Source organism: Salvelinus alpinus, chromosome 37, assembly GCF_045679555.1.
Source record: "Salvelinus alpinus chromosome 37, SLU_Salpinus.1, whole genome shotgun sequence".
Taxonomy (NCBI): Eukaryota; Metazoa; Chordata; class Actinopteri; order Salmoniformes; family Salmonidae; genus Salvelinus; species Salvelinus alpinus.
The window spans coordinates 7,915,474-7,939,205 of record NC_092122.1 but is presented as its reverse complement, the minus strand read 5'-3'; the positions used below and the strand labels follow the sequence as shown (position 1 = coordinate 7,939,205).

The 23,732-nt window shown below is 45.1% G+C and overlaps 1 protein-coding gene across 9 annotated transcripts in view; it reads left to right on the top strand.

Annotated features, from left to right (window-relative positions):
- Positions 1–5,196: 5,196 nt before the first annotated feature.
- LOC139566086 (pleckstrin homology domain-containing family A member 5-like) overlaps positions 5,197–23,732 on the top strand; it is a 189,064-nt gene continuing 170,528 nt past the window's right edge. For all 9 annotated transcript variants that reach the window (XM_071386990.1, XM_071386987.1, XM_071386993.1 and 6 more), the window contains exons 1-3: positions 5,197–5,399; positions 5,511–5,587; positions 6,434–6,491. In XM_071386990.1, coding sequence (XP_071243091.1) covers positions 5,308–5,399; positions 5,511–5,587; positions 6,434–6,491 — 227 coding nt within the window. In that variant the 5' untranslated portion in view covers positions 5,197–5,307. The remainder of the gene's footprint in view (positions 5,400–5,510; positions 5,588–6,433; positions 6,492–23,732) is intronic.

The window sequence follows — 23,732 nt, the reverse complement described above, 5'->3', positions numbered from 1 at the left end:
GTGCCATCTGAGACTCATTTACAGTGTTTCCTCTGACTCTCTGTCTGACTCGCCCATTTACAGTGTGTTTCCCCTGACTCTCTGTCTGACTCGCCCATTTACAGTGTGTTTCCCCTGACTCTCTTTCTGACTCGCCCATTTACAGTGTGTTTCCCCTGACTCTCTGTCTGACTCGCCCATTTACAGTGTGTTTCCCCTGACTCTCTGTCTGACTCGCCCATTTACAGTGTGTTTCCCCTGACTCTCTGTCTGACTCGCCCATTTACAGTGTGTTTCCCCTGACTCTCTGTCTGACTCGCCCATTTACAGTGTGTTTCCTCTGACTCTCTGTCTGACTCGCCCATTTACAGTGTGTTTCCCCTGACTCTCTGTCTGACTCGCCCATTTACAGTGTGTTTCCCCTGACTCTCTGTCTGACTCGCCCATTTACAGTGTGTTTCCCCTGACTCTCTGTCTGACTCGCCCATTTACAGTGTGTTTCCCCTGACTCTCTGTCTGACTCGCCCATTTACAGTGTGTTTCCCCTGACTCTCTGTCTGACTCGCCCATTTACAGTGTGTTTCCCCTGACTCTCTGTCTGACTCGCCCATTTACAGTGTGTTTCCCCTGACTCTCTGTCTGACTCGCCCATTTACAGTGTGTTTCCCCTGACTCTCTGTCTGACTCGCCCATTTACAGTGTGTTTCCTCTGACTCTCTGTCTGACTCGCCCATTTACAGTGTGTTTCCCCTGACTCTCTGTCTGACTCGCCCATTTACAGTGTGTTTCCCCTGACTCTCTGTCTGACTCGCCCATTTACAGTGTGTTTCCCCTGACTCTCTGTCTGACTCGCCCATTTACAGTGTGTTTCCCCTGACTCTCTGTCTGACTCGCCCATTTACAGTGTGTTTCCCCTGACTCTCTGTCTGACTCGCCCATTTACAGTGTGTTTCCCCTGACTCTCTGTCTGACTCGCCCATTTACAGTGTGTTTCCCCTGACTCTCTGTCTGACTCGCCCATTTACAGTGTGTTTCCCCTGACTCTCTGTCTGACTCTGCAGCATAACGTTGACCATGTTATTATTAGTCCAGACCACAGCAGCATCTCTGCATGTTCTGCATTTCTGTGTCTCGAACGTATCAACCTTGAACCTGGCTCTTTTCTCTCTCTGTCTCCCTCACCCTCTCTCTCTGTCTGACTCTTTTCTCTCTCTGTCTCCCTCTCTCTCTCTGTCTCCCTCTCGCTCTCTCCCTGATTTCAATGCGAGACAAGCTCGATGATAACAAACTTGGTATTTAGCAGACGTTGGCATTCTCCTTGCCCTCCGGCCTCCAGGGCTTAGCGTGCCCTCGTCTGACCCGTCCGTCTAACTCTCTCCCTGGCATCAGATGTCACGTAGACCTGCCTGCCCTGGAGATGTTGTGGTGGGTGCTACAGTACAGTACACATGGCGGATGGAGTCAACCTTACATAGAGTACAATGTAAAGCAGCAATCTGTTCCATTATGTTCAAACCAGCTTGTCCAACACTGGGCCATTTCCACAATAGACACCCATCTATAATAATAAAGATATTCTATATAACTTCCTTTGTCTGCCTAGGGTGGTTGAATATCTCTAGCACATACAATAGACCCCCCTCCCCCCCTCACAACACATTAAGGAAATCAAATAGGCAGCAGGACCAGTGTGGTGTTGGATAACTGGTCTTTGTGTTCAGTTTCTGATCAATAGGTTGGTCTTAATGAGACACACACTGCATGATCGTCCAAGGGACCCCTAACTGGGTAGGTAGCAAGCCAGCCAGCTCCAGCCACAAACCCATCTTCTAAAGCCGTGATCATGTGGAAAGCACTTTAACCAGTGAAGCCTGGTATGTTTTCGAACTTGTTTTATTCCTTCTGAAAGGTAAAGCTTTTACCCTAGCTGTGGAATTCCCACTGCAATGTACAACACCGTAGCGCAAGCCTGCAGTGTAGGTGTCTTGTTTTCGCTGAACTAGTCCTCGTCTCCTAAATTGAAAGTTTATAGCGACACAGAGCCCATGAGCCCATAGACCGAGGCTGAGTGGGCCTGACAGAAAGCTGAGGAATATGATATGCTGCAGTCGCTGATCCAGAGAGAGGGGACAGACGTGACATGGAGATCAGAGATAGTTAGGAAGGAGGACATGGTGAACGAGGAGAGTATGGGGGAGGAACATTATGTGGACGATTGGGGGGTGGTGGGAGGATAGGAGGTGAGAATTGGGAGAGGGTTGGGGAAATTGGGGGGAGATGAAGGGGGAAATTGGGAGAATAAGTTGAAGAGGAAGATGGCAGGGAAAATATAAGAGGCATGATGGATGGAATAGGAATGGAGTTGTTTGTTTTGATAAAGGGGGTTGAGGCCTTCCCATAGTAACAGTGGGGCACAGATTGGTCCCGAAGCAGGAAGCAATCTCTGTTTCAGAAGAGGCCATTGGCTGGGTTGGACCCTCTAATGATGACGTCAGAGGAACTGCTCTGCTCTGCTCTGCGCTAGGTGACTTCAAAAAGGCGGCAGGGGTCGTAGCTAAGCCGCAGTCTCATTAATAATCATTATGAGCCTAGTTTCCAGCCCCTCACAGTCCCTTTCATGACTGAGGGGGGAGACAGACCCTCCGGGTCTGTGGGAAGCTTGATGGAAACCTTTGCTGCATCTTAAATCGCACCCAATTCCCTTTATATTGCACTTCTTTTAGACCAGGACCCATAGGGATCTAGGCAAAAGTAGTACACTATATAGGGAGCATTGTCATTTGGGACGCAGTCCTTGAATAGTTAGTCCGAATGGGTCCTGGAGAAAGGCCCTATCTGTTCTCAGAGTGCTTTTAGACAGAGGCCAAGTCCGAATAACCATACTTGAATTCTAAATAGTAGTTTTTTTCGGTAACCGAAAAAATATACAATTTTATAGTATGTGAAATTAATTCCAGGATGCCATACTCATTTTGGCTTTTCATCTAGTAGAATTCGTTGCAAACTACTGAGGAAGAGAATCTGCTTTTCACTCCTACCTGTGTTCGACAACGGCTGATAATCAGAATAGGGGATGTGCTCTACAAAAATGTACAAATGGCGGGGAACAAGTGCTATTGCGCATTTGATGACACCTTCTCAGTATGGATGAGTAGTATGTTGATATTTGTTCCTCACAACATACCTTTTACTAAACAGTACATTCTAAATAATATGTAGCACGAGTAGTGCACAGTATGCTGTTTTAGTAAGTAGTAGGCAAGCCAGAATTTGAACACTTTTGCCTTCAGGGTTATCTGATGGGCATTTGACGAAGCCTCCAAGCCTCTGGTCTAAAGCTCCACAGCAAAAGTGTCTGAGTCACAGTCAGACAGAATATTGTAAACAGTGACCACATCCAAGACCACAGGCACTCTCGCACATAAGTACGTGTCACACACACACTCAAACAAACCCCCTCCCCTACACACACACACACACAGTACAACCTGTGCTACATTTCCGTACTAATGACCGTCGACAGAAACCAGAGCAGCGTTTGAAACGTTTTCATCATGTTTGTTTTGCGGCTCCCTCCCTCACTCCCTGCAGCAGATCCCCATATAGCCCCAGTCCCGCTTGGCTCTGGTGTCTGGTGTAGTCTAACATCTCGCTACCTTTGATACCCAGAGGAGAGGAGAAGGTAATCACTAGCAGCACTGCATTCCATCCTCCTGTCCCACTGCCATATCTACACTGGAATGTTAAACACACTGGGAGATACATGATTTACATATAGCTGTAGTTACTAGCTAGTTCATGTATTTATTTACATGATTTACCTTTTACATCATATATTATTAGTTAATGTATTCATTGGATGATTCACATGTATTACTGTGCAAATCACTGTACTTAAGCAAATATTGTTTTCATTTGATGTGCTAAACAATTTGTTTTTAATAAGTAAGTCACAGTAGTTGTAAAACTATATGCTGTTGCACAAGCTATTCAACAGATATGTTTTGACTCCAACCTAAAAGGTCTCATAACAGTCTCCTCTGACACACACACACACACACACACACACACACACACACACACACACACACACACACACACACACACACACACACACACACACACACACACACACACACACACACACACACACACACACACACACACACACACACACACACACACACTAATCTGCTAAACCCCCTTGGACATAAGGATTACTAATTGGATGAATTTAGTGGTGAGTTCACAAGGCCAGGAGGCCTGAGGGGTGGGTAGACGTTCCCCTTCTCAGACAACATATCCAGGATCAGCTTACCCTCCCCAAATCCTAACCTTAACCATTATGGAGGTGGAACAGCAAACTGACCCTAGATCAGTATCTAGTTGGTATCCTTTGTTTGGCGTTGGCAAGCCACCTCCATAATGGTTAGTGGACAGTGGACATTTTTGTTTTCATTTATGTAGTTATTTGTTGATAGTTAAATCTTATATGCGTGGTGTTGGCATCCTGGCTAACCTGTCTGCATTGTGTTTTCACCATCATTTCGTGTATGACACACACACACACACACACACACACACACACACACACACACACACACACACACACACACACACACACACACACACACACACACACACACACACACACACACACACACACATCATGTACACACACACACTCATGCATACACACACTTGCACTTCTACACTCGCATACATGCACCCATTCTCACATGCATCCAATCTACTCGGGACCCTCTGCTCTGTCTGACCTATAGAGAGGGGGTGAGGGGAGGGCTAAGGAGGGGGAGAGAGAAGGATTTATAGACAGCTGAACCATGCAGTGAGGTACAAGGTTTACCTGTGTGATAATACGGAACATTACAGACGGACCATCCATGTAAGCTTTAACACACTTGCAGGATGACTATTCTATTGGTGAATACAGTAGCCCCAGGCTACAAGGACATAATGTGTGAATTTATATATTACTATATAATGCCATATCTAATTAATTGTGACATGAGAAATTGAATTTCACATCTTTAGCATGTAAATAACTGCGGTGGGATATTTTTCAGAATCATAGGCTTGCTCTAGGCTATTGTATATATACACTAGTGTTTATGCTCGTTAGTATGTACTTACAAAACATAATTTGTTTCAATAAAAGTTTTAAAAACAAGGTGGAAACAGGAGACCTCTGTACCATGCAAGCACGCTCCCGCCCCACAGAGGTTCCCCGCGCCCAGTTGCTTAGGGTTGACGAGTACGCGCCCACGGCACGGATACGCGCACTCCAGTCTCCGTCCTCTGCTAGACATGGCGGCGGATCTAAACCCGGACTGGCTCTCCTGCCTGCCTTCTTCTTGGAGTTATGGGGTTACTCGGGACGGAAGAATATTCTTCATCAAGTAAATATTCCCAGGATACAGCGCATGGAAGTGTATTGGCTTTGTTTCGACGCGTTTGTTTATGTCTGTGTTATTTGCGTGTTCACCTTCTCCCTGTTTCTTACCCAACAGTGAAGAAGCCAAGAGTACGACCTGGCTGCATCCCGTCACCGGAGAGGCCGTCATAACGGGGCACAGAAAAACCCCAGGTAAAAACGGTTCGCATCGAACTCTTCCAATCGTTACATACGGCAAGAGTCTCGGTTTTAAATGGTTTCAGAAACCACCGATAAACGTTGAGCGAAGACTCACTGCCGCAAGCAACAGCCGTCTGTCTATCTTTCTCTCCTCTGCGCTCAGACCATCAAGTTGAGCCGCCAATTAATGTCACCAAGGCATTGCGACAGAGTTGTTGAAAGTTCGGTCACGTAGGCATTCGCATTCATAAACGAAGAAGTTAGTTGATTTTTAGATTTTTTTTGACATCATTGTTTGCCACTTGCCAGGGTTGTAGACTAAACTGTAAGGCTTAAGCCCGAAGCACTGGGCAGTTATTTTGTAACAATTGTAACAACAGCTGTTGATAAAATGATAACATGAAACATTGATGCGTAACTCGCTACAAATGTTGAATGCAACAAATGTTTGTATTGTTTTGGAAATGACTTCGGACAAGGATGTTATTGTTACCATTCCATATCCATTGCATTAGAGGGAAGACATCGTGCGCGGAATGCATAGATCCTCACACTGTCAATGCCTAGGAAGCAGGCTTTTACAATCTCACTTCCATCAATACAATATGTTGAATAACGGATACGAATAGAAATGACGATGAGGCTATTTGATCATCCGCACTAGGCTATATCATTAATGGATAGCATATCGGTAGGCTATAAATATTGCGTAAGGTGCTGGCTTGGGAAACGGTGTTTTCGGTCACGCGCAGATCTCTGCTCCTATCAGCCGCTTGTGTGTGTTGCGATGTATTTGTCTCGTAGCCTATTCATTACTCCCCCTCCGCCCCTTCTCTTTCCCTCCTCTTTCCCGCATAGATTTACCAACGGGATGGGAGGAGGGATATACGTTCGAAGGAGCCCGCTGCTTCATCAAGTAAGTTGGATTTTTCAAAGCCACCGCGCTTTCTGGAAATACTTGATATTTTTCCTCCTCCTGTCGCTGGCAGGCTGCTTTGTTTTGACGGCAGTTGAGATTTTCGGATTCTCTCCCAACGCCCTTCTGGAGCATTTTGGAAAGATCTCCTCCACATCCCCTTCTTATGAACACACACACAGTTCAAGGTCTCCTTTTTCCTCAGAGCAAGTCAGTACGGTCTGTGATGGAGTTTGACAAGCCAGTGTGACTCACAGCTCTCAGCTGCAGGCTTTACATGTTGGGGCCTCCGCTGCTCCACCCGTGTGTACTTGCAACAGAGACACTACATTATTACACCCCTAAACATCGGCTTAGGGTTTGTTGCACATTCATATTTGGGTTGATAAATAAGTCAGTGTTTGAAGAAACACATGTATATACAGTTTTAAGCCTTGCAGTGCTATTCGGTTGTCTTTCCTTCACCACTGTCTCTTCTGATTCTCTGCTATGGCCATATGGAGAGTAGCAACTGAGCTAATAGCATGTGCTTTAAATAGGTCCACTAACTGGAGTGTGTTTTGTATCTCAAGGCATACATACTGTACCGCTGTGAATTAGTATGTGTTTATCTAGTGTCACTGTTTCCTCTCCCTCTTCCACAACTATTATTATGACACACTGCTGATGGCATGGACTCAAGTTGGACCGTAGGCTGAAGGAATGGAATTGGCTGAATCACTGTCACATTTCTAGATGGGATATCTTTCTGAGACACAAAGAGCAGCATTTTGGACTGAGAACAATTGGGCCTATTTTGTCCAGTTTATGTTTTGACACCATTGCATTGGCAGTGCATGGTGTGCTATTTTTCAATTTGCATTGCCCGTGATTTCTGAAATTCTTCTCAATTTCTTTGCTGGTCGGCCCATGTATTGGGCCGTTATGCAGATCTTATGCCCTCCACGCCCCCTGTGCTCTCCTACATCCCGGAAGGAACTTGATGCCCTTTGATTTAGGATTCATGTCCCTCTTTCTCTGTGGTGTTGAGAGGGTCCCATGGGACCCAGACAGTGGGCCGCTGGAGGTGTGTGTGTGTGTGTGTGTCACAACCCAGCCTGTGTCCTCGTGACTCCCGTTAATTCACAGGGGGATTCTCCTCTCTGTTCCCCTTTGTCATAGTGTACCTGGAGACAGAACCAATCCGAAGAGACTTGTTTGATGTTTCCTCCTCTGTTTCAGTAAACGCTCCCTAGAGTCAGTGCCCTACCTAGTGCACACTCCCTGAAGTACACTAGTTCACAGTGGCTGGCCAGCCAGAACAGGCAGCTACCCTAGTGTACCGTAACCCTGTATGCACTCTAAGCCCTTTGACTCAGACTCTGAACGCATGACCGAGCTAAACCCACTGAGGATTATGGAAGTGTCTCCCCCACGCCTCCCACCAGGCAAAAACATAGGCATTCAGAGTCCTCTACCTCCCACTGAGAAAAAAAAATATTTTTCTGGTAATTAAAATACTTGTGTCAAAAAACGTCCCATTTCTTTCAGTATCCACCCTGGCTGGCCATGACGTAACAAATACGACGTCAGCATGACGTTGCTTCAACTAGCTAATATTGCCCACTGGGAAATTGCTGTTGTGGTTGAGGCCTTTAATGACCTCCCTGATGTGTCTCACCTCTGTGTGTCACGCTGGCGTCTACAGTATTACCTCAGCAGCAGGTGGAAGGCTGCCAGAGATGAGGAATGGTACAGCTCATTTATTATTCCTGGGCTGTGTGGAGTCGCAGAGGGGCTGACTCTAAAGGACACACACACACACACTTTACAGATCCCATTCATCAACGACCAGGTTATTTTCACCCAGCATCTTTAATTCACTTATCCCTCTCGCCCTTTAGCCTTCAGATCATTTCTGCACTGGCGCACACAGTATGGCTGCGTCCCAAATGGCCCCTATCTATGGGCTCTGGTCAAAAGTAGTGCACTATATAGGCAAAAGGGTGCCATTTGGGACCTGAGGAGGGAGGGACCTGCTGGGAGAGCAGATGTATACACTTAGAATAAAGGAAGAAAGCCTACACACAGCAACTGCAGCTCTCAAGTGATTGGATATACCACTAACCACAATAGAGAACGTTTCAGCTAGCTGCAATAGCTTCCATGAAGGTGTTCTGGATGTGAATATTACACACACACACTGGACGATTTATGTAGCTCACACATGTATGCCGTCCAAATGGCACCCTATTCCCTATGGGCCCTGGTCAAAAGTAGTGCACTCTATAGGGAATATGGATGCAAACCAGGAGTGGCAGAGAAAGCTGGATGAGGAGCCATGTTTAAGACATGCAGTGTGGATTCATTTCACTCTCCCTCCCCTGCTTCCCACGCTAGTTTCTCGAAGAGAGAAGAGGAGGAAGAAGGCGGAATGAACGAGAATAGGGAAATGGTTGGAGGATATGACCTGTAGCTGACACTTGGAGTGTAGTTGGGGGGTGGGTAGGCAAAGGGACCTAGCCAGACTGCCTTGGTAGACAGACAAGGCTGTGTATGTGTGTGCTGCAGTCTTTTCCTCTGGCTTAGTTTGGCAGCTGGGAGAGTGCTTGGGGAATCCCGCAAAAATACACAGTTAGAGAAACATGGCCTGCTCCCCTTCTTCTCCACGCCCACTGGTGAATCCTGTTCTCCCATTGGAGGTGGAGGCTCTAGGCCCGCCTCTAACTCAGCTCAAGTTTTGGGGCTTAGGGGTGTGTGTGTGTGTGTGGAGCCTACAGACGGGGCCACGAAGCAACATTAACGAGACGTGACATAGCTAGCGGTCTCCGCTTTACTGCAGCACTCACCATAGTGGAGTTCTCAACAGGCTGCGTTAATGAAACGAGCTGTGTTGTGAATCTAGGTGCACCCTAAGGATTGGAGTTTCAATCTGAGAATGGTGCTGCAAAGGAATGATGGCGAGAAAGGTTTCTGTTTGTCAGGCTAAATGGAGCAATCTGATAGATGTGAGTGGAGCGAGAGATTGAGAAAACAAAAGAGAGCGAATCAAAGAAAGAGACCTGGGGAGAGGGAGACATAGATGGATAGAGAGAGGTTAGTGTGAGAGAGCGAGCTTTCTGAATAGAATAAGAGCTGGGGATAGGCTTCCAGCTGTCAGGAGGAGATGCAGGTTCTGCAGGTGTTTCCACTCAACAGCCACTCAACTTTTCCTGGACATCTGTCAACAGTGTGTGTACGTTTTGTGTCCACACACATTTCCACCTCTGGGATCATGTGAGCTGTGGTTGAAGTAGGGACATATCTATAAGTGGGTCGCTGGCTGGGTGGAGCTGCTACACTGATGAAAGGCTTCCTGTCTCGTTCGCTCTCACTCGCTCTAGCTCGGTCTCATCAGTGGGAGACGAGAGCAAGAATGGTCTAACATTTCTACTGCTGATTGTTTTGACACTAGCAGGTGATGACAGCCCCTTGTCAAAGCTGTTGATTCACTGGAGACACCGTAAACTCTCTGCATTTCAGCAACTCTGTCCTATTGCTCTTCCACTTCCTCCCTAAACACAACACGCCTCTGGTTCCACACCACAAGCCACTAATGAACGACACCACCTGCAGTGAATACAAGTGAGTTTAATTTTCTGCTTACAGTAAGCTGTGAAAAGGCTGTTAGTCAATCAATCTTATTTTATAAAGCCATTTTTACACCGGCAGCCAAAACCCCCCCCAGCCAAAAACCCCAAAGAGCAAGCAATGCAGATGTAGAAGCACACTGTACGGAACATCCCAAACGGCACCCTATTCCCTATATAGTGTACTACTTTTGACGAGCCCTATGGGCCCTGTTTCCAAATTAGGACACCGTATAGCGATTAGGGTGCCATTTGGTATGTGTCCATTGTGTTTGGCTGTGTGCTGCACTTAGTCCTATTCAGGGGCACCGCTGCACTGCATACCTTAGTCTGTGGTGGTACTATGATGGAGTATACGTCTTCAACTTGAACTCTCGAGTTGTTACGACTGGCCATATCTATGAGTGAGTGATCTGTCAGTATCTGAGATATCACTGACCTGATTTACCACTAACCTCCCACTCCTAGCCAGGGCTCAGTGCAAAGCCTGCTTGTGTTCAATCCAATGTATTTTTTTTATGCAACTTAATGGAAATCTCATGATACTTTATTTATTATACACGTACCATGAATACACAATTCCAATATACTGCCTTCAATGCACGCACATTTACTTGTAGCAGGACATGGACTTATCTTACAACAGGAGGTTGCAGAGGGAGGGGTGTGCTCTGCCCCTAGGCCCGATGCAGAACCGCATGCAGGCCCACTTGATTCATGCCTGGCGCTAAAGACGAGAAGGTAATGGCCAACATTTAATCAATCACTCTCAGCTCAACGCTCGTCTGACTGGGACTGACTGGCAAATCATTAAGTGTTGGATTCGGCGTCAGTTATCTGGGTGCAACTCAGATAGTTGAACTGCTAGTTCATTCTACAGCAATTGCTAGATTCATGGATGAGGATATGCCTTGTTTTGGATGGCCCAGTAGAGGGAGAGAGGATTAGTTGCAGTTCCTATTGGCCCAGACGTGATTAATCAGACTATGGTAATCAGTAGTGTGTGTGTGTTAAGTGTGCACGTACCAAGGCTGTTGAAAATGTGAGGGGCTCCCCAGGTCTGCCACTGCACTTATGCGTACAGCTGGTTACAGAGAGAGTGAGAGGGAGGAAGATTGCAGAGAGATTAGGAGGAGGAAGAGGGTGAGAGCAAGAGACCCTCACTGTCTCCACAGGCAGTAACTTTAAGTGAAAGCTGTTCTTTCCTCTGCAATGTTCTACAGAATGGCCTTCCCTGCTGTCTGTCAATAGCATGCTTAAAGGTGTGTGTGTGTGCACGCCTACTGCGCTAGCATCGAATAGCGCCTGCGATATGCAACTTTTCAGGGAAGTTAGGAACCAATATACACAGTCAGTTAGGAAAGCTAAGGCTAGCTTTTTCAAACAGAAATTTGCATCCTGTAGCACAAACTCCCAAAAGTTCTGGGACACTAAAGTCCATGGAGAATAAGACCACCTCCTCCCAGCTGCCTGGGCTGAGGCTACGAAGCACTGTCACCACCGATAAATCCACGATAATTGAGAATTTCAATAAGCATTTTTCTACGGCTGGCCATGCTTTCCACCTGGCTACCCCTACCCCGGTCAACAGCGCTGCACCCCTACAGCAACTTTCCCAAGCCTCCCCCATTTCTCCTTCACCCAAATCCAGATAGCTGATGTAATGAAAGAGCGGCAAAATCTGGACCCCTACAAATCAGCTGGGCTAGACAACCCTCTCTTTCTAAAATTATCCGCCGCAATTGTTGCAACCCCTATTACTAGCCTGTTCAACTAATCTTTCGTATCGTCTGAGATCCCCAAAGATTGGAAAGCTGCCGCGGTCATCCCCCTCTTCAAAGGGGGAGACACTCTAGACCCAAACGGTTACAGATATCTATCCTACCCTGCCTTTCTAAGGTCTTTGAAAGCCAAGTTAACAGATCACCGACCATTTCGAATCCCACCGTACCTTCTCCTCTATGCAATCTGGTTTCCGAGCTGGTCATGGGTGCACCTCAGCCACGCTCAAGGTCCTAAACGATATCATAACCACCATCGATAAAATACAATACTGTGCAGCCATATTCATCGACCTGGCCAAGGCTTTCGACTCTGTCAATTACCACATTCTTTTCGGCAGACTCAACAGCCTTGGTTTCTCAAATGACTGCCTTGCCTGGTTCACCAACTACTTCTCTGATAGAGTTCAGTGTGTCAAATCGGAGGGCCTGTTGTCCAGACCTCTGGCAGTCTCTATGGGGGTGGCACAGGGTTCAATTCTCGGGCCAACTCTCTTCTCTGTATACATCAATGATGTCGCTCTTGCTGCTGGTGATTCTCTGATCCACCTCTACTTAGACGACACCATTCTGTGTACGTCTGGCCCTTCTTCGGACACTGTGTTAACAAATCTCCAAACGAGCTTCAACACCATACAACACTCCTTCCGTGGCCTCCAACTGCTCTTAAATGCAGGTAAAACTAAATGCATGCTTCAACCGATCGCTGCCCGCCTGTCTAGCATCACTATTCTGGACGGTTCTGACTTAGAGTATGTGGACAACTACAAATACCTAGGTGTCTGGTTAGACTGTAAACTCTCCTTCCAGACTCACATTAAGCATCTCCAATCCAAAATGAAATCTAGAATTGGCTTCGTATTTCAGAACAAAGCATCCTTCACTCATGCTGCCAAACATACCCTCATTCAACTGACTATCCTACCGATCCTTGACTTCGGCGATGTCATTTACAAAATAGCCTCCAACACTCTACTCAGCAATTTGGATGCAGTCTATCACAGTGCCATCCCTTTTGTCACCAAAGCCCCATATACTACCCACCACTGCGACCTGTATGCTGTTGTTGGCTGGCCCTCACTTCATATTCGTCGCCAAACCCATTGGCTCCAGGTCATATGTAAGTCTTTGCTAGGTAAAGCCCCACCTTATCTCAGCTCACTGGTCACCATAGCAGCACCCACCCGTAGCACACGCTCCAGCAGGTATATTTCACTGGTCATCCCCAAAGCCAATTCCCCCTTTGGCCGCCTTTCCTTCCAGTTCTCTGCTGCCAATGACTGGAACAAATTGCAAAAACCACTGAAGCTGGAGACTCATATCTCCCTCACTAACTTTAAGCATCAGCTGTCAGAGCAGCTTACACATCATTGCACAGCCCATCTGTAAATAGCCCATCCAACTACCTCATCCCCATATTGTAATACTTATTTTTTTCTCCTTTGCACCCCAGTATCTCTACTTGCACATTCATCTTCTGCACATCTATCACTCCAGTGTTTAATTGCTAAATTGTAATTACTACGCCACCAAGGCCTATTTATTGCCTTACCTCCCTCATCTTACCTCATTTTCACACCCTCTATATAGATTTTTCTATTGTGTTATTGACTGTACGTTTGTTTATTCCATGTGTAACTTTGTTGTTGTTTGTGTCGCACTGCTTTGCTTTATCTTGGCCAGGTCGCAGTTGTAAATGAGAACTTGTTCTCAACTGGCCTACCTGGTTAAATAAAGGTGAAATAAAATAAATACCTGTGTGCGTGGGTTTGTTTGCGTACTTTGCTCAATAATTTAGTCTGTTCACCTAGCTACCTTCCAATGATCATGTCCAATTTCATTGACGTGTCCCCTCTGCACTGTCCCCACTGCACTTGTAATGTCCTGAGTACTGCTATCCGTCAAGGCACTAAGGCTGTGTTGACACAGGCAGCCCAATTTAAGCTTTTCTTTCCACTAATTGGTATTTTGACCAATCACATCAGATCTATTCACATCAGATTTTTTCCCAGAGCCGATCTGATTGGTCAAAATACCGATTTAGTGAAAAAAAATATCAGAATTGGGCTGCTTGTGTAAATGCAGCCACAGTCTTGTTTACTTACTAGTGACCAGACATGGAGGGATGTGAGCCAGTGCCAGATGCATGTTTACATTCCGTACTCAGAGGAGGATTGGCCTCAGGGACTCCCGTTTAGGATAACCTATTGTAGAGCCAGGCTAGGATCAGGACAACTTGTCTGAGCATGTGGAAACAAATACGCTATGCTGTTGCTAATAGTGTTATTAAAATCAGAACATTTGTTTTGTTTAAGTGATGTGGAAAGTATGCGAGTCTCGGCTCTTTCCGGCGACTTATTGGAAATTGAAATGTTTTGCCTGATTCTAATACACTGTTTTACAGAATATAGCTTTGTGTTCTTTTAAGAAGGGAATTATATCCTCTAATACACTTTGATCCACTCCATCATTCTCCCTCTCTTATCGCTCTGCGACAACAGACACTCATTTCTTAGGAGCGACGCTAAGAAAACACTTGGGTACCTTGATCTCTCATCTGCACAAACAGAAGGTCATCTGCTACTGAACAAATACAAGATAATGTTTGAATCGTTAGTTGTTGTGGAGAACCGACCTGTTCGTTGAGCTGCGAGCGCTGATCAGCCATGATCACACAAGGCTGCTGTCTTAATCATGTGTTTCAGTAGAGGAGCGTGAGTCTGAGGTATGATCTGTTTTTAAATGTCCCCTGACAACAGACGAGGACGTGAACTGAAGGTGAACACTGCTGTTGGAGTGTTTTGTTTCATCCTCTTATCTCAGGATGAAGTCTTTACTATTTGACTGTTTTTTGATGTAGGTCTAGTTGTTTCATCAGATGTGTTTCTATGGTACACAGCGGGAAGAGCTCTGCATTGATTTGTCTGGTGGTGTTACTGCAGAGAGGAGCAGACTGTTATTTTACTTCTCCGATCAGTCTGCGGCATTGGGAGGATGGAACACTGCTCAAAAACATTTGATAATGACCTCACTGCACCAAAAGCAACATGGGGATCGGATCATTAGCCCAATTTATCATCCAACTCTAATCCTTGTCAATACAGATATTCTCGGGTGTAAGTGGTAACTGAAAAGCAGAATGAATCTAAATTCCCAGTTGTAGCTCTATTAGATAAGGAAGAGGCTTCAAAGGAGGAGTCTGGAGGAATGGTGGAGACCTGACCTTGTGTAGCGTCTCATGAGAACCTATGTGGCTGTAGGGCAGCTTTTCTCCCACTCAGGACGAACACACACATGCTCACTCTCTCACACAAAGACATAAGGCTAAGGGATCAGTCCAATAATAGGGTATTGGATCATAATAATGGTGCCATTATATGATGGCCTGTTATTATCATTATAATAATAGTGTAATGCGTCATAATATAGGTAATAGAGATGCCACGGTTTCCCCAACCGTGGGCTGTTCCCACCCACGGGACTCTGACTCTATATTGGTTACACGGACTCTTGGCCTCCCATTCTAACCACCTTTCGCCGGCTTTGTATTCATGTTACTTGATGAAATTGCTGTACAATATGATCTTGTTGCCATCTAATGCACATTCAAATGTCATAAATCAACACTGCAGAGCTCTTCCTGTCCTCTGCCGTGCCCTGATTGTTTTACTGCTGATGATATCTGGAAATGTTCATGTACACCCTGGCTCATCTACTGTTGCTAGCCCCAATTCTAACTTGTGCTCGGATATCTGCTTCACTGATTTCTGCTCTCGTAAACGCCTGGGTTTTCTGCACGTTAACACTAGAAGCTTATTACCTCAAATGTATCAATTGAAAGTGTGGGTTCACAGCTCCATTCCAGATGTTGGTCATTACTGAGACATGGTTAAAAAATAGTGTTTTGAACACTGATGTTAACCTTTCTGGTTATAACCTTTTTCGGCAAGACGGATCTTCCAAAGGTGGTGGAGTGGCAATCTTTACCAAGGAACACCTTCAGTGCTCGGTTGTCTCCACCAAGTCTATCCCCAAACTATTTTATTGGCTGGTTTTAAGCATTACTCTTTCGAATAGCTCTTTGTTGACTGTTGCTAGGTGTTATCGTCCACCATCGGCACTGGCCTGTACTCTAAATGCCCTAAGCTCTCTCCTTTCCCCTTAAACTAAGTCTGAATTTGTACTGCTAGGTGACCTAAACTGGGACATGCTTAAACCACCTGACCAAGTCCTAAAGCAATGGGACTCTCTAAATCTTTCTCAGATTCTTTACCAATCCCACAATGTATGACTCCAAACACCCAGAAAAGGCTACTCTCCTTGACGTTATTCTCACAAATAATCCTGATAGGTATCAGTCTGGTGTTATTTCTGTAATGACCTTTGTGATCACTGTTTTATAGCCTGTCTTCGTAATGGCTGCTCAGTGAAATGACCTGTCCTGATTTGTCATAGACGCTTGGTAAAAAACTTTAATGAGCAAGACTTCAATCATGACCTGGCCTCTGTAAATTGGTATAGAATCATCTTGATCCCTTCTGTCGAAGATGCTTGGAGCTTCTTTTTCTATATTTTCAGTGGTATTGTTAACAAACACGCCCCCATAAAGAAAATGATAATTAAAAACAGGTTCAGCTCCTGGTTCAACCGTGATCTGACTGACTGACTCTCTTTCAGGCAAATGAGAAATGTGACCAGATTCAGGAAACTAGGCGTATGTCGAAAGTCACGACTTCACAGGAGAGCCATTTGAACATAAACATTTTTTTTTCATCAAAACGTGTGAACTTTCATGTGCCTTAATAACATTTGTATGCCATCTGTAAATACGAATACAATTGTTACATTTTGAGCCTTGTAGGTTATGCCACAGAAAAAGTTGTCAACCTTCCCACTAGCCATGATTGGCTGAGATAATGAGTGAGCTGGACATGCCGAGAGATGAGTTCGGATTGGTCTGCCATATAGAAGGCTTCTGTCCATTTGAGCTTGTCGATCTGTGTTGGTAATCCTGTCGAATGCAGCTTTAAAAAAAAATTATTGTGTAGTGGAGCTGCATAATTGTTGCTCTCAACTTTCTGGAGGATCAAGTTTTGAAATCAGTGGAATTAGAGTATGATAGATAAAGAGATGGAGAAAACACCTGTCTCCGGATTACATCTTCAAAATAAGGGCAACCGTGTGGCATTCCTGACAGGGAGACGCGTCCATCATCCATGTAAGATAGTTTAGCCTTAGTCTAGCATTAGCTAGCTACATTTTCAGAAAGAGGTTTAATTTCAAGCTAAAACGTACTGTTAGCTAGCCAGCTAACGCTAGCTGGCTGGCTCCCTAGCTGACGTTATTATGTGTATCCCAGAGCTGTTTGCTTTTCTAGTTGGAGCCTAATGTTAGCTAGCTAACATTGCACCTGGTTGGTTAGCTCCCAGCACTGTTGCATTGTTGGCACTGTTTATTGTTGTTTAACTAGCTAACTTTAGCCGGCTCGTTAGCTAACATTACGTGACGTGTGTACAACACCCGTTGAATATGTCCGGTGTCAGTAAACGTCTGCAAAAATGCGTAATGAAATTGTTGCCAGCAGAGCTGGTTGGGCTGTTTTCATGTTATCTATAGGTAAACAAATAATCGGCCAGAGCATCAAGTGTGCGCACCGAGAGTGAAACGAGATGGGTGGGGCTAAAGCTTAAGAGGGTGTGAACGATGCTCAATGGGTGTAGACAAAGAAGAGCTCTTCACTAGATATCAAAACATTCAAAGGGCATTTTCTCAAAAGGTGAGTTTACAAGTTGATCAACTTTCAAAGCAGAATTACTTTCCCATTGTTCTTCAAATGCAGTGTATGTTATACTATTTTGTAACTCTGAGTCTCTACTTTTATCCAATAAAAAAAAAACACTTACAAATGTTGCTACATAAGACCGAATCCAGGTGGTGAATCACAAATAAGTGCACTCAGGCTATCTGGAAGGCCAAAGTTCGTTACTTTAAGGAACAGTTCTCTCACTGTGGGTCTAACCCCAAGAAGTTCTGGAAAACGGTTAAAGACCTGGAGAATAAACCCTCCTCACAGCTGCCCATGTCCCTTAATGTTGATGATGTGGTTGTTACTGACAAGGAGCACATGGCTGAGCTCTTTAATCACCACTTCATTAAGTCAGGATTCCAATTTGACTCAGCCATGCCTCCTTGCCTGTCCAACATTTCCTCATCTCCCACCCCTTCTAATGCAACTAGCCCCGATGCTCCTCCATGTTTTTCCCCTGCCCTGCTACAAAGTTTCTCCCCGCAGGAGGTCACTGAGTCCGAGGTGCTAAAGGAGCTCCTGAAACTTGACCCCCCAAAAAACATCTGGGTCGATGGTTTTGACCCTTTCTTCTTTAATCTTATGGCTGAGATCGGCTAAGATCTCGTTAACGGGATCGATTTGACAACAGCCAGTGAAAGTGCAGGGCGCCAAATTCAAACAACAGAAATCTCATAATTAAAATTCCTCAAACATACAACTATTTCACACCATTTTAAAGATAAACTTGTTGTTAATCCCACCACAGTGTCCGATTTCAAAAAGGCTTTACGACGAAAGCACACCAAACGATTATGTTAGATCAGTACCTAGTCACAGAAAAACACAGCCATTTTTCCAGCCAAAGAGAGGAGTCACAAAAAGCAGAAATAGAGATAAAATGAATCACTAACCTTTGATGATCTTCATCAGATGACACTCATAGGACTTCATGTTACACAATACATGTATGTTTTGTTCGATAAAGTTCATATTTATATCCAAAAATCTCAGTTTACATTGGCGCGTTATGTTCAGTAGTTCCAAAACATCCAGTGATTTTGCAGAGAGCCACATCAATTTACAGAAATACTCATAATAAACATTGATAAAAGATGCAACTGTTATGCATGGAATTTTAGATACACTTCTCCTTAATGCAACCGCTGTGTCAGATTTAAGAAAAACTTTACGGAAAAAGCACACCATGCAATAATCTGAGTACAACGCTCAGACAACAAAACACGCCATACAGATATACGCCATGTTGTGGAGTCAACAGAAGTCAGAAATAGCATTATAAATATTCACTTACCTTTGATGATCTTCATCAGAATGCACTCCCAGGAATCCCAGTTCCACAATAAATGTTTGATTTGTTCGATAAAGTCCATTTATGTCCAAATACCTCCTTTTTCTCGCCTGGGCCTAGTCCAGGCGAAAGTTCTGACGAAAAGTCATATTACAGTTCGTAGAAACATGTCAAACGAAGTATAGAATCAATCTTTAGGATGTTTTTATCATAAATCTTCAATAATGTTTCAACCGGAGAATTCCTTTGTCTGTAGAAATGCAATGGAACAGAGCTAACTGTGCCACTCTGGCAGAGCCCTGACTCATTCAGCTCTCATTAGCCCCCACTTCACAGTAGAATCCTCAAACAAAGTTCTAAAGACTGTTGACATCTAGTGGAAGCCTTAGGAAGTGCAATATGACCCCATAGACACTATATTGGATAGGCAAACCTACAAACCTCAGATTTCCCACTTCCTGGTTGGATTTTTTTCTCAGGTTTTTGCCTGCCATATGAGTTCTGTTATACTCACAGACATCATTCAAACAGTTTTAGAAACTTCAGAGTGTTTTCTAGCAAAATCTACTAATAATATGCTTATATTAGCAACTGGGCCTGAGTAGCAGGCAGTTTACTCTGGGCACCTTATTCATCCAAGCTACTCAATACTGCCCCCAGCCATAAGAAGTTAAGGCTGCTCCCCCTATCATCACCAAGCATATCTCTGAACTTTTTTAACCTGTCTCTCCTCTCTGGGGAGGTTCCCATTGCTTGGAAGGCAACCACGTTGCGTCCTTTATTTCAAGGGTGAGATCAAGCTGATCCTTCCTAACTGTTATAGGCCAATTTCTATTTTGCCCTGTTTATCAAAAGTGTTAGTTGATTATTGACACGTTTTTCTGACTGGCTTTCTTGATAGTATTCTCTCTGGTATGTAGTCTGGTTTCTGCTCAGGTTATGGATGTGTCACTGCAACCTTAAAGGTCCTAAATGATGTCACCATTGCTCTTGATTCTAATCAATGTTGTGCTGCTATTTTTATTGACATGTTCAAAGCTTTTGGTACGGTAGACCATTCCATTCTTGTGAGCCGGCTAAGGAGTATTGGTGTCTCTGAGGGGTCTTTGGCCTGGTTTGCTAACTACCTCTCTCAAAGAGTGCAGTGTATAAAGTCAGAACATCTGCTGTCTCAGCCACTGCCTGTAGCCAAGGAAGTACCCCAAGGCTCGATCCTAGGCCCACGCTCTTCTCAATATACATCAACAAAATAGCTCAGGCAGTAGGAAGCTCTCTCATCCATTTATATGCAGATGATAGTCTTATACAGCTGGCCCCTCCCTGGATTTTATGTTAAAGACTCTACAACAAAATGTTCTTAGTGTCCAACAAGCTTTCTCTGTCCTCAACCTTGTTCTGAACACCTCCAAAACAAAGGTCATGTGGTTTGGTAAGAAGAATGGCCCCTCCCTACCGGTGTGATTAGTACCTCTGAGGGTTTAGAGCTTGAGGTAGTCACCTCGTACTTGGGATTATGGCTAGACGGTACACTGTCCTTTTCTCAGCACATATCAAAGCTGCAGGCAAAGGTTAAATCTAGACTTGGTTTCCTCTATCGGAATCGCTCCTCTTTCACCCCAGCGTCCTAACTAACCCTGATTCAGATGACCATCCTACCCATGCTAGATTACGGAGACGTCATTTATAGATCGGCAGGTAAGGGTGCTCTCGAGCAGCTAGATGTTCTTTACCATTCGGCCATCAGATTTACCACCAATGCTCCTTATAGGACACATCACTGCACTCTATACTCTGTAAACTGGTCATCTCTGTATACCCATCGCAAGACCCACTGGTTGACGCTTATTTATAAAACCCTCTTAGGCCTCACTCCCCCCCTATCTGAGATATCTACTGCAGCCCTCATCCTCCACCTACAACACCCGTTCTGCCAGTCACATTCTGTTAAAGGTCCCCAAAGCTCACACATCCCTGGGTCGCTCCTTTTCAGTTCACTGCAGCTAGCGACTGGAACGAGCTGCAAAAACACCTCTTCATTCAAAGACTCAATCACGGACACACTTACTGACAGTTGTAGCTGCTTTGCCTGATGTATTGTTGTCTCTACCTTCTTGCCCTTTGTGCTGTTGACTGTGCCCAATAATGTTTGTACCATGTTTTGTGCTGCTACCATGTTGTTGTCATGCTGTGTTGCTGCCTTGCTATGTTGTCGTAGGTCTCTCTTTATGTAGCGGTGTCTCTCTTGTTGTGATATGTGTTTTGTCCTATATTTTTCTTTTTAATCCCAACTCCCATCCTCGCAGGAGGCCTTTTGGTAGGCCTTCATTGTAAATAAGAATTTGTTCATAACTGACTTGCCAAGTTAAATAGAAAACCGGTCAACTTTTGAGATGACAAGCAGCAGAAGTGGAAGGATAATGTGGAAGGATAATGTGGAAGGATAATGTCTCATGGGAGGTACAGGCAAACGGAGAACATATAGAAATGGTGGAGTTATATTCACTCTAGTTTTCATGGACATTATGTCCTTTGGTTCTTTTCATTAGACCAACTCTGACCGCCTCTTTGGGTTAGACTGGTACCAGGAGACCGATGTTGACCCACTCAGCAGACTCACTGTGGCTGAAGAGCCAGTTGGTTGAAGGGGTATTCAAATCCTACCAAACGCTACGCCCCACGGACATTAGTTTCTTCTCTGCAATAAGTCTGGATCTGAGTACCTCCCCGACCCTTTACTGAATGCCAACACATTCAGGGCCAGCTGATTTGTTGTCGCTGACATATGGTTTTGTGGTCTGTGGTTAGCCAGTGGTTTACTGCCCCTCCCTAGATAAGAGGCCCTCCCTCTGATCCACAGGAAGTCAGGCCCACAGGCCGCAGGAAACAGACTAATGTACTTCCTATCCATGTGAGAACGCTGTCATGGTAACTTCAACTGTTAAGCCCCCCCTCCCCTCTCTCTCTCTCTTTTGTGGTTACTAATTCATATCTGTTCAGTTTTTCTTCATGTCGCCAACCAAGCTTTTAAAGCACGATATGATATCCATTTGTCCAGTCTGTCATGCTTGTCTGGAGCCGCACCACAGGAAAGGGCAAACTGATAGGTCAGTTTAAACAGTCATTGTGAAATCAGACGGCACTGGACACAAATCCACAGCAGTTGTGCTTCACACGGAGACGGTTTACTGCTGTCCAAGTCACGCTATAATCAACTGTGTACCTTCAAACTGGATTGGCTCTGTCTACTGATACTGCGTTGGAGTAGGCTTTAATACGGAGAGTGTGGTGTGTCTGTCATTGCGTCTGTGCGTGTGTGACTGCATTATCCAAGCATCAGATTTGTCTGTGGAAAGTGGAAATTAAAGTCTCCCAGAAGGAGCCAGAATGCCAGGGAAGCCATGGTGTTCAGCAGTGCAGTGGCTTGGGATTTTCTCATCGGAGATTGGATGCTCTATCACCCCTCCCTCTTCCTGTAAGACCCAGGGATCAACTGTAATTAACACCACTGTTTCAACAGGGTGCTGGAGCTCAACGGCTAAATACACACACACACACACACACACACACACACACACACACACACACACACACTGCAGCTAAGCCTCACTCATATTTGAGGTATTACGAAGAGAGGCATCTGCTTTGGATTACTGTACGTGATGATTCACATCCCAATATCCTCCACCCTTCACGACAAGTTTCTCCCTCAATCACTCCCAACTTTGAATTACTTTATTTTGGAGGGGGGGGGGGACATGTCTATTTATTCTGTTGGTTCTTAGTGATTCTGGTCAGGAAAAAAACCCTAACCTACCCTACTGTAATGTCATAGTGTAATTGGCTGCTCAGCGGTCTGTAATGTCACGGTGTAATTGGCTGCTCAGCGGTCTGTAATGTCACGGTGTAATTGGCTGCTCAGCGGTCTGTAATGTCAGTGTAATTGGCTGCTCAGCGGTCTGTAATGTCATAGTGTAAATGGCTGCTCAGCGGTCTGTAATGTCATAGTGTAATTGGCTGCTCAGCGGTCTGTAATGTCATAGTGTAATTGGCTGCTCAGCAGTCTGTAATGTCATAGTGTAATTGGCTGCTCAGCAGTCTGTAATGTCATAGTGTAATTGGCTGCTCAGCGGTCTGTAATGTCAGTGTAATTGGCTGCTCAGCGGTCTAATGTCATAGTGTAATTGGCTGCTCAGCGGTCTGTAATGTCATAGTGTAATTGGCTGCTCAGCGGTCTGTAATGTCAGTGTAATTGGCTGCTCAGCGGTCTGTAATGTCATAGTGTAATTGACTGCTCAGTGGTCTGTAATGTCACAGTGTAATTGGCTGCTCAGCGGTCTGTAATGTCATAGGCTGCTCAGCGGTCTGTAATGTCAGTGTAATTGGCTGCTCAGCGTTCTGTAATGTCAGTGTAATTGGCTGCTCAGCGGTCTGTAATGTCATAGTGTAATTGGCTGCTCAGCGGCCTGTAATGTCAGTGTAATTGGCTGCTCAGCGGTCTGTAATGTCATAGTGTAAATGGCTGCTCAGCGGTCTGTAATGTCATAGTGTAATTGGCTGCTCAGCGGTCTGTAATGTCAGTGTAATTGGCTGCTCAGCGGTCTGTAATGTCAGTGTAATTGGCTGCTCAGCGGTCTATAATGTCATAGTGTAATTGGCTGCTCAGCGGTCTGTAATGTCATAGTGTAATTGGCTGCTCAGCGGTCTGTAATGTCATAGTCTAATTGGCTGCTCAGCGGTCTGTAATGTCTTAGTGTA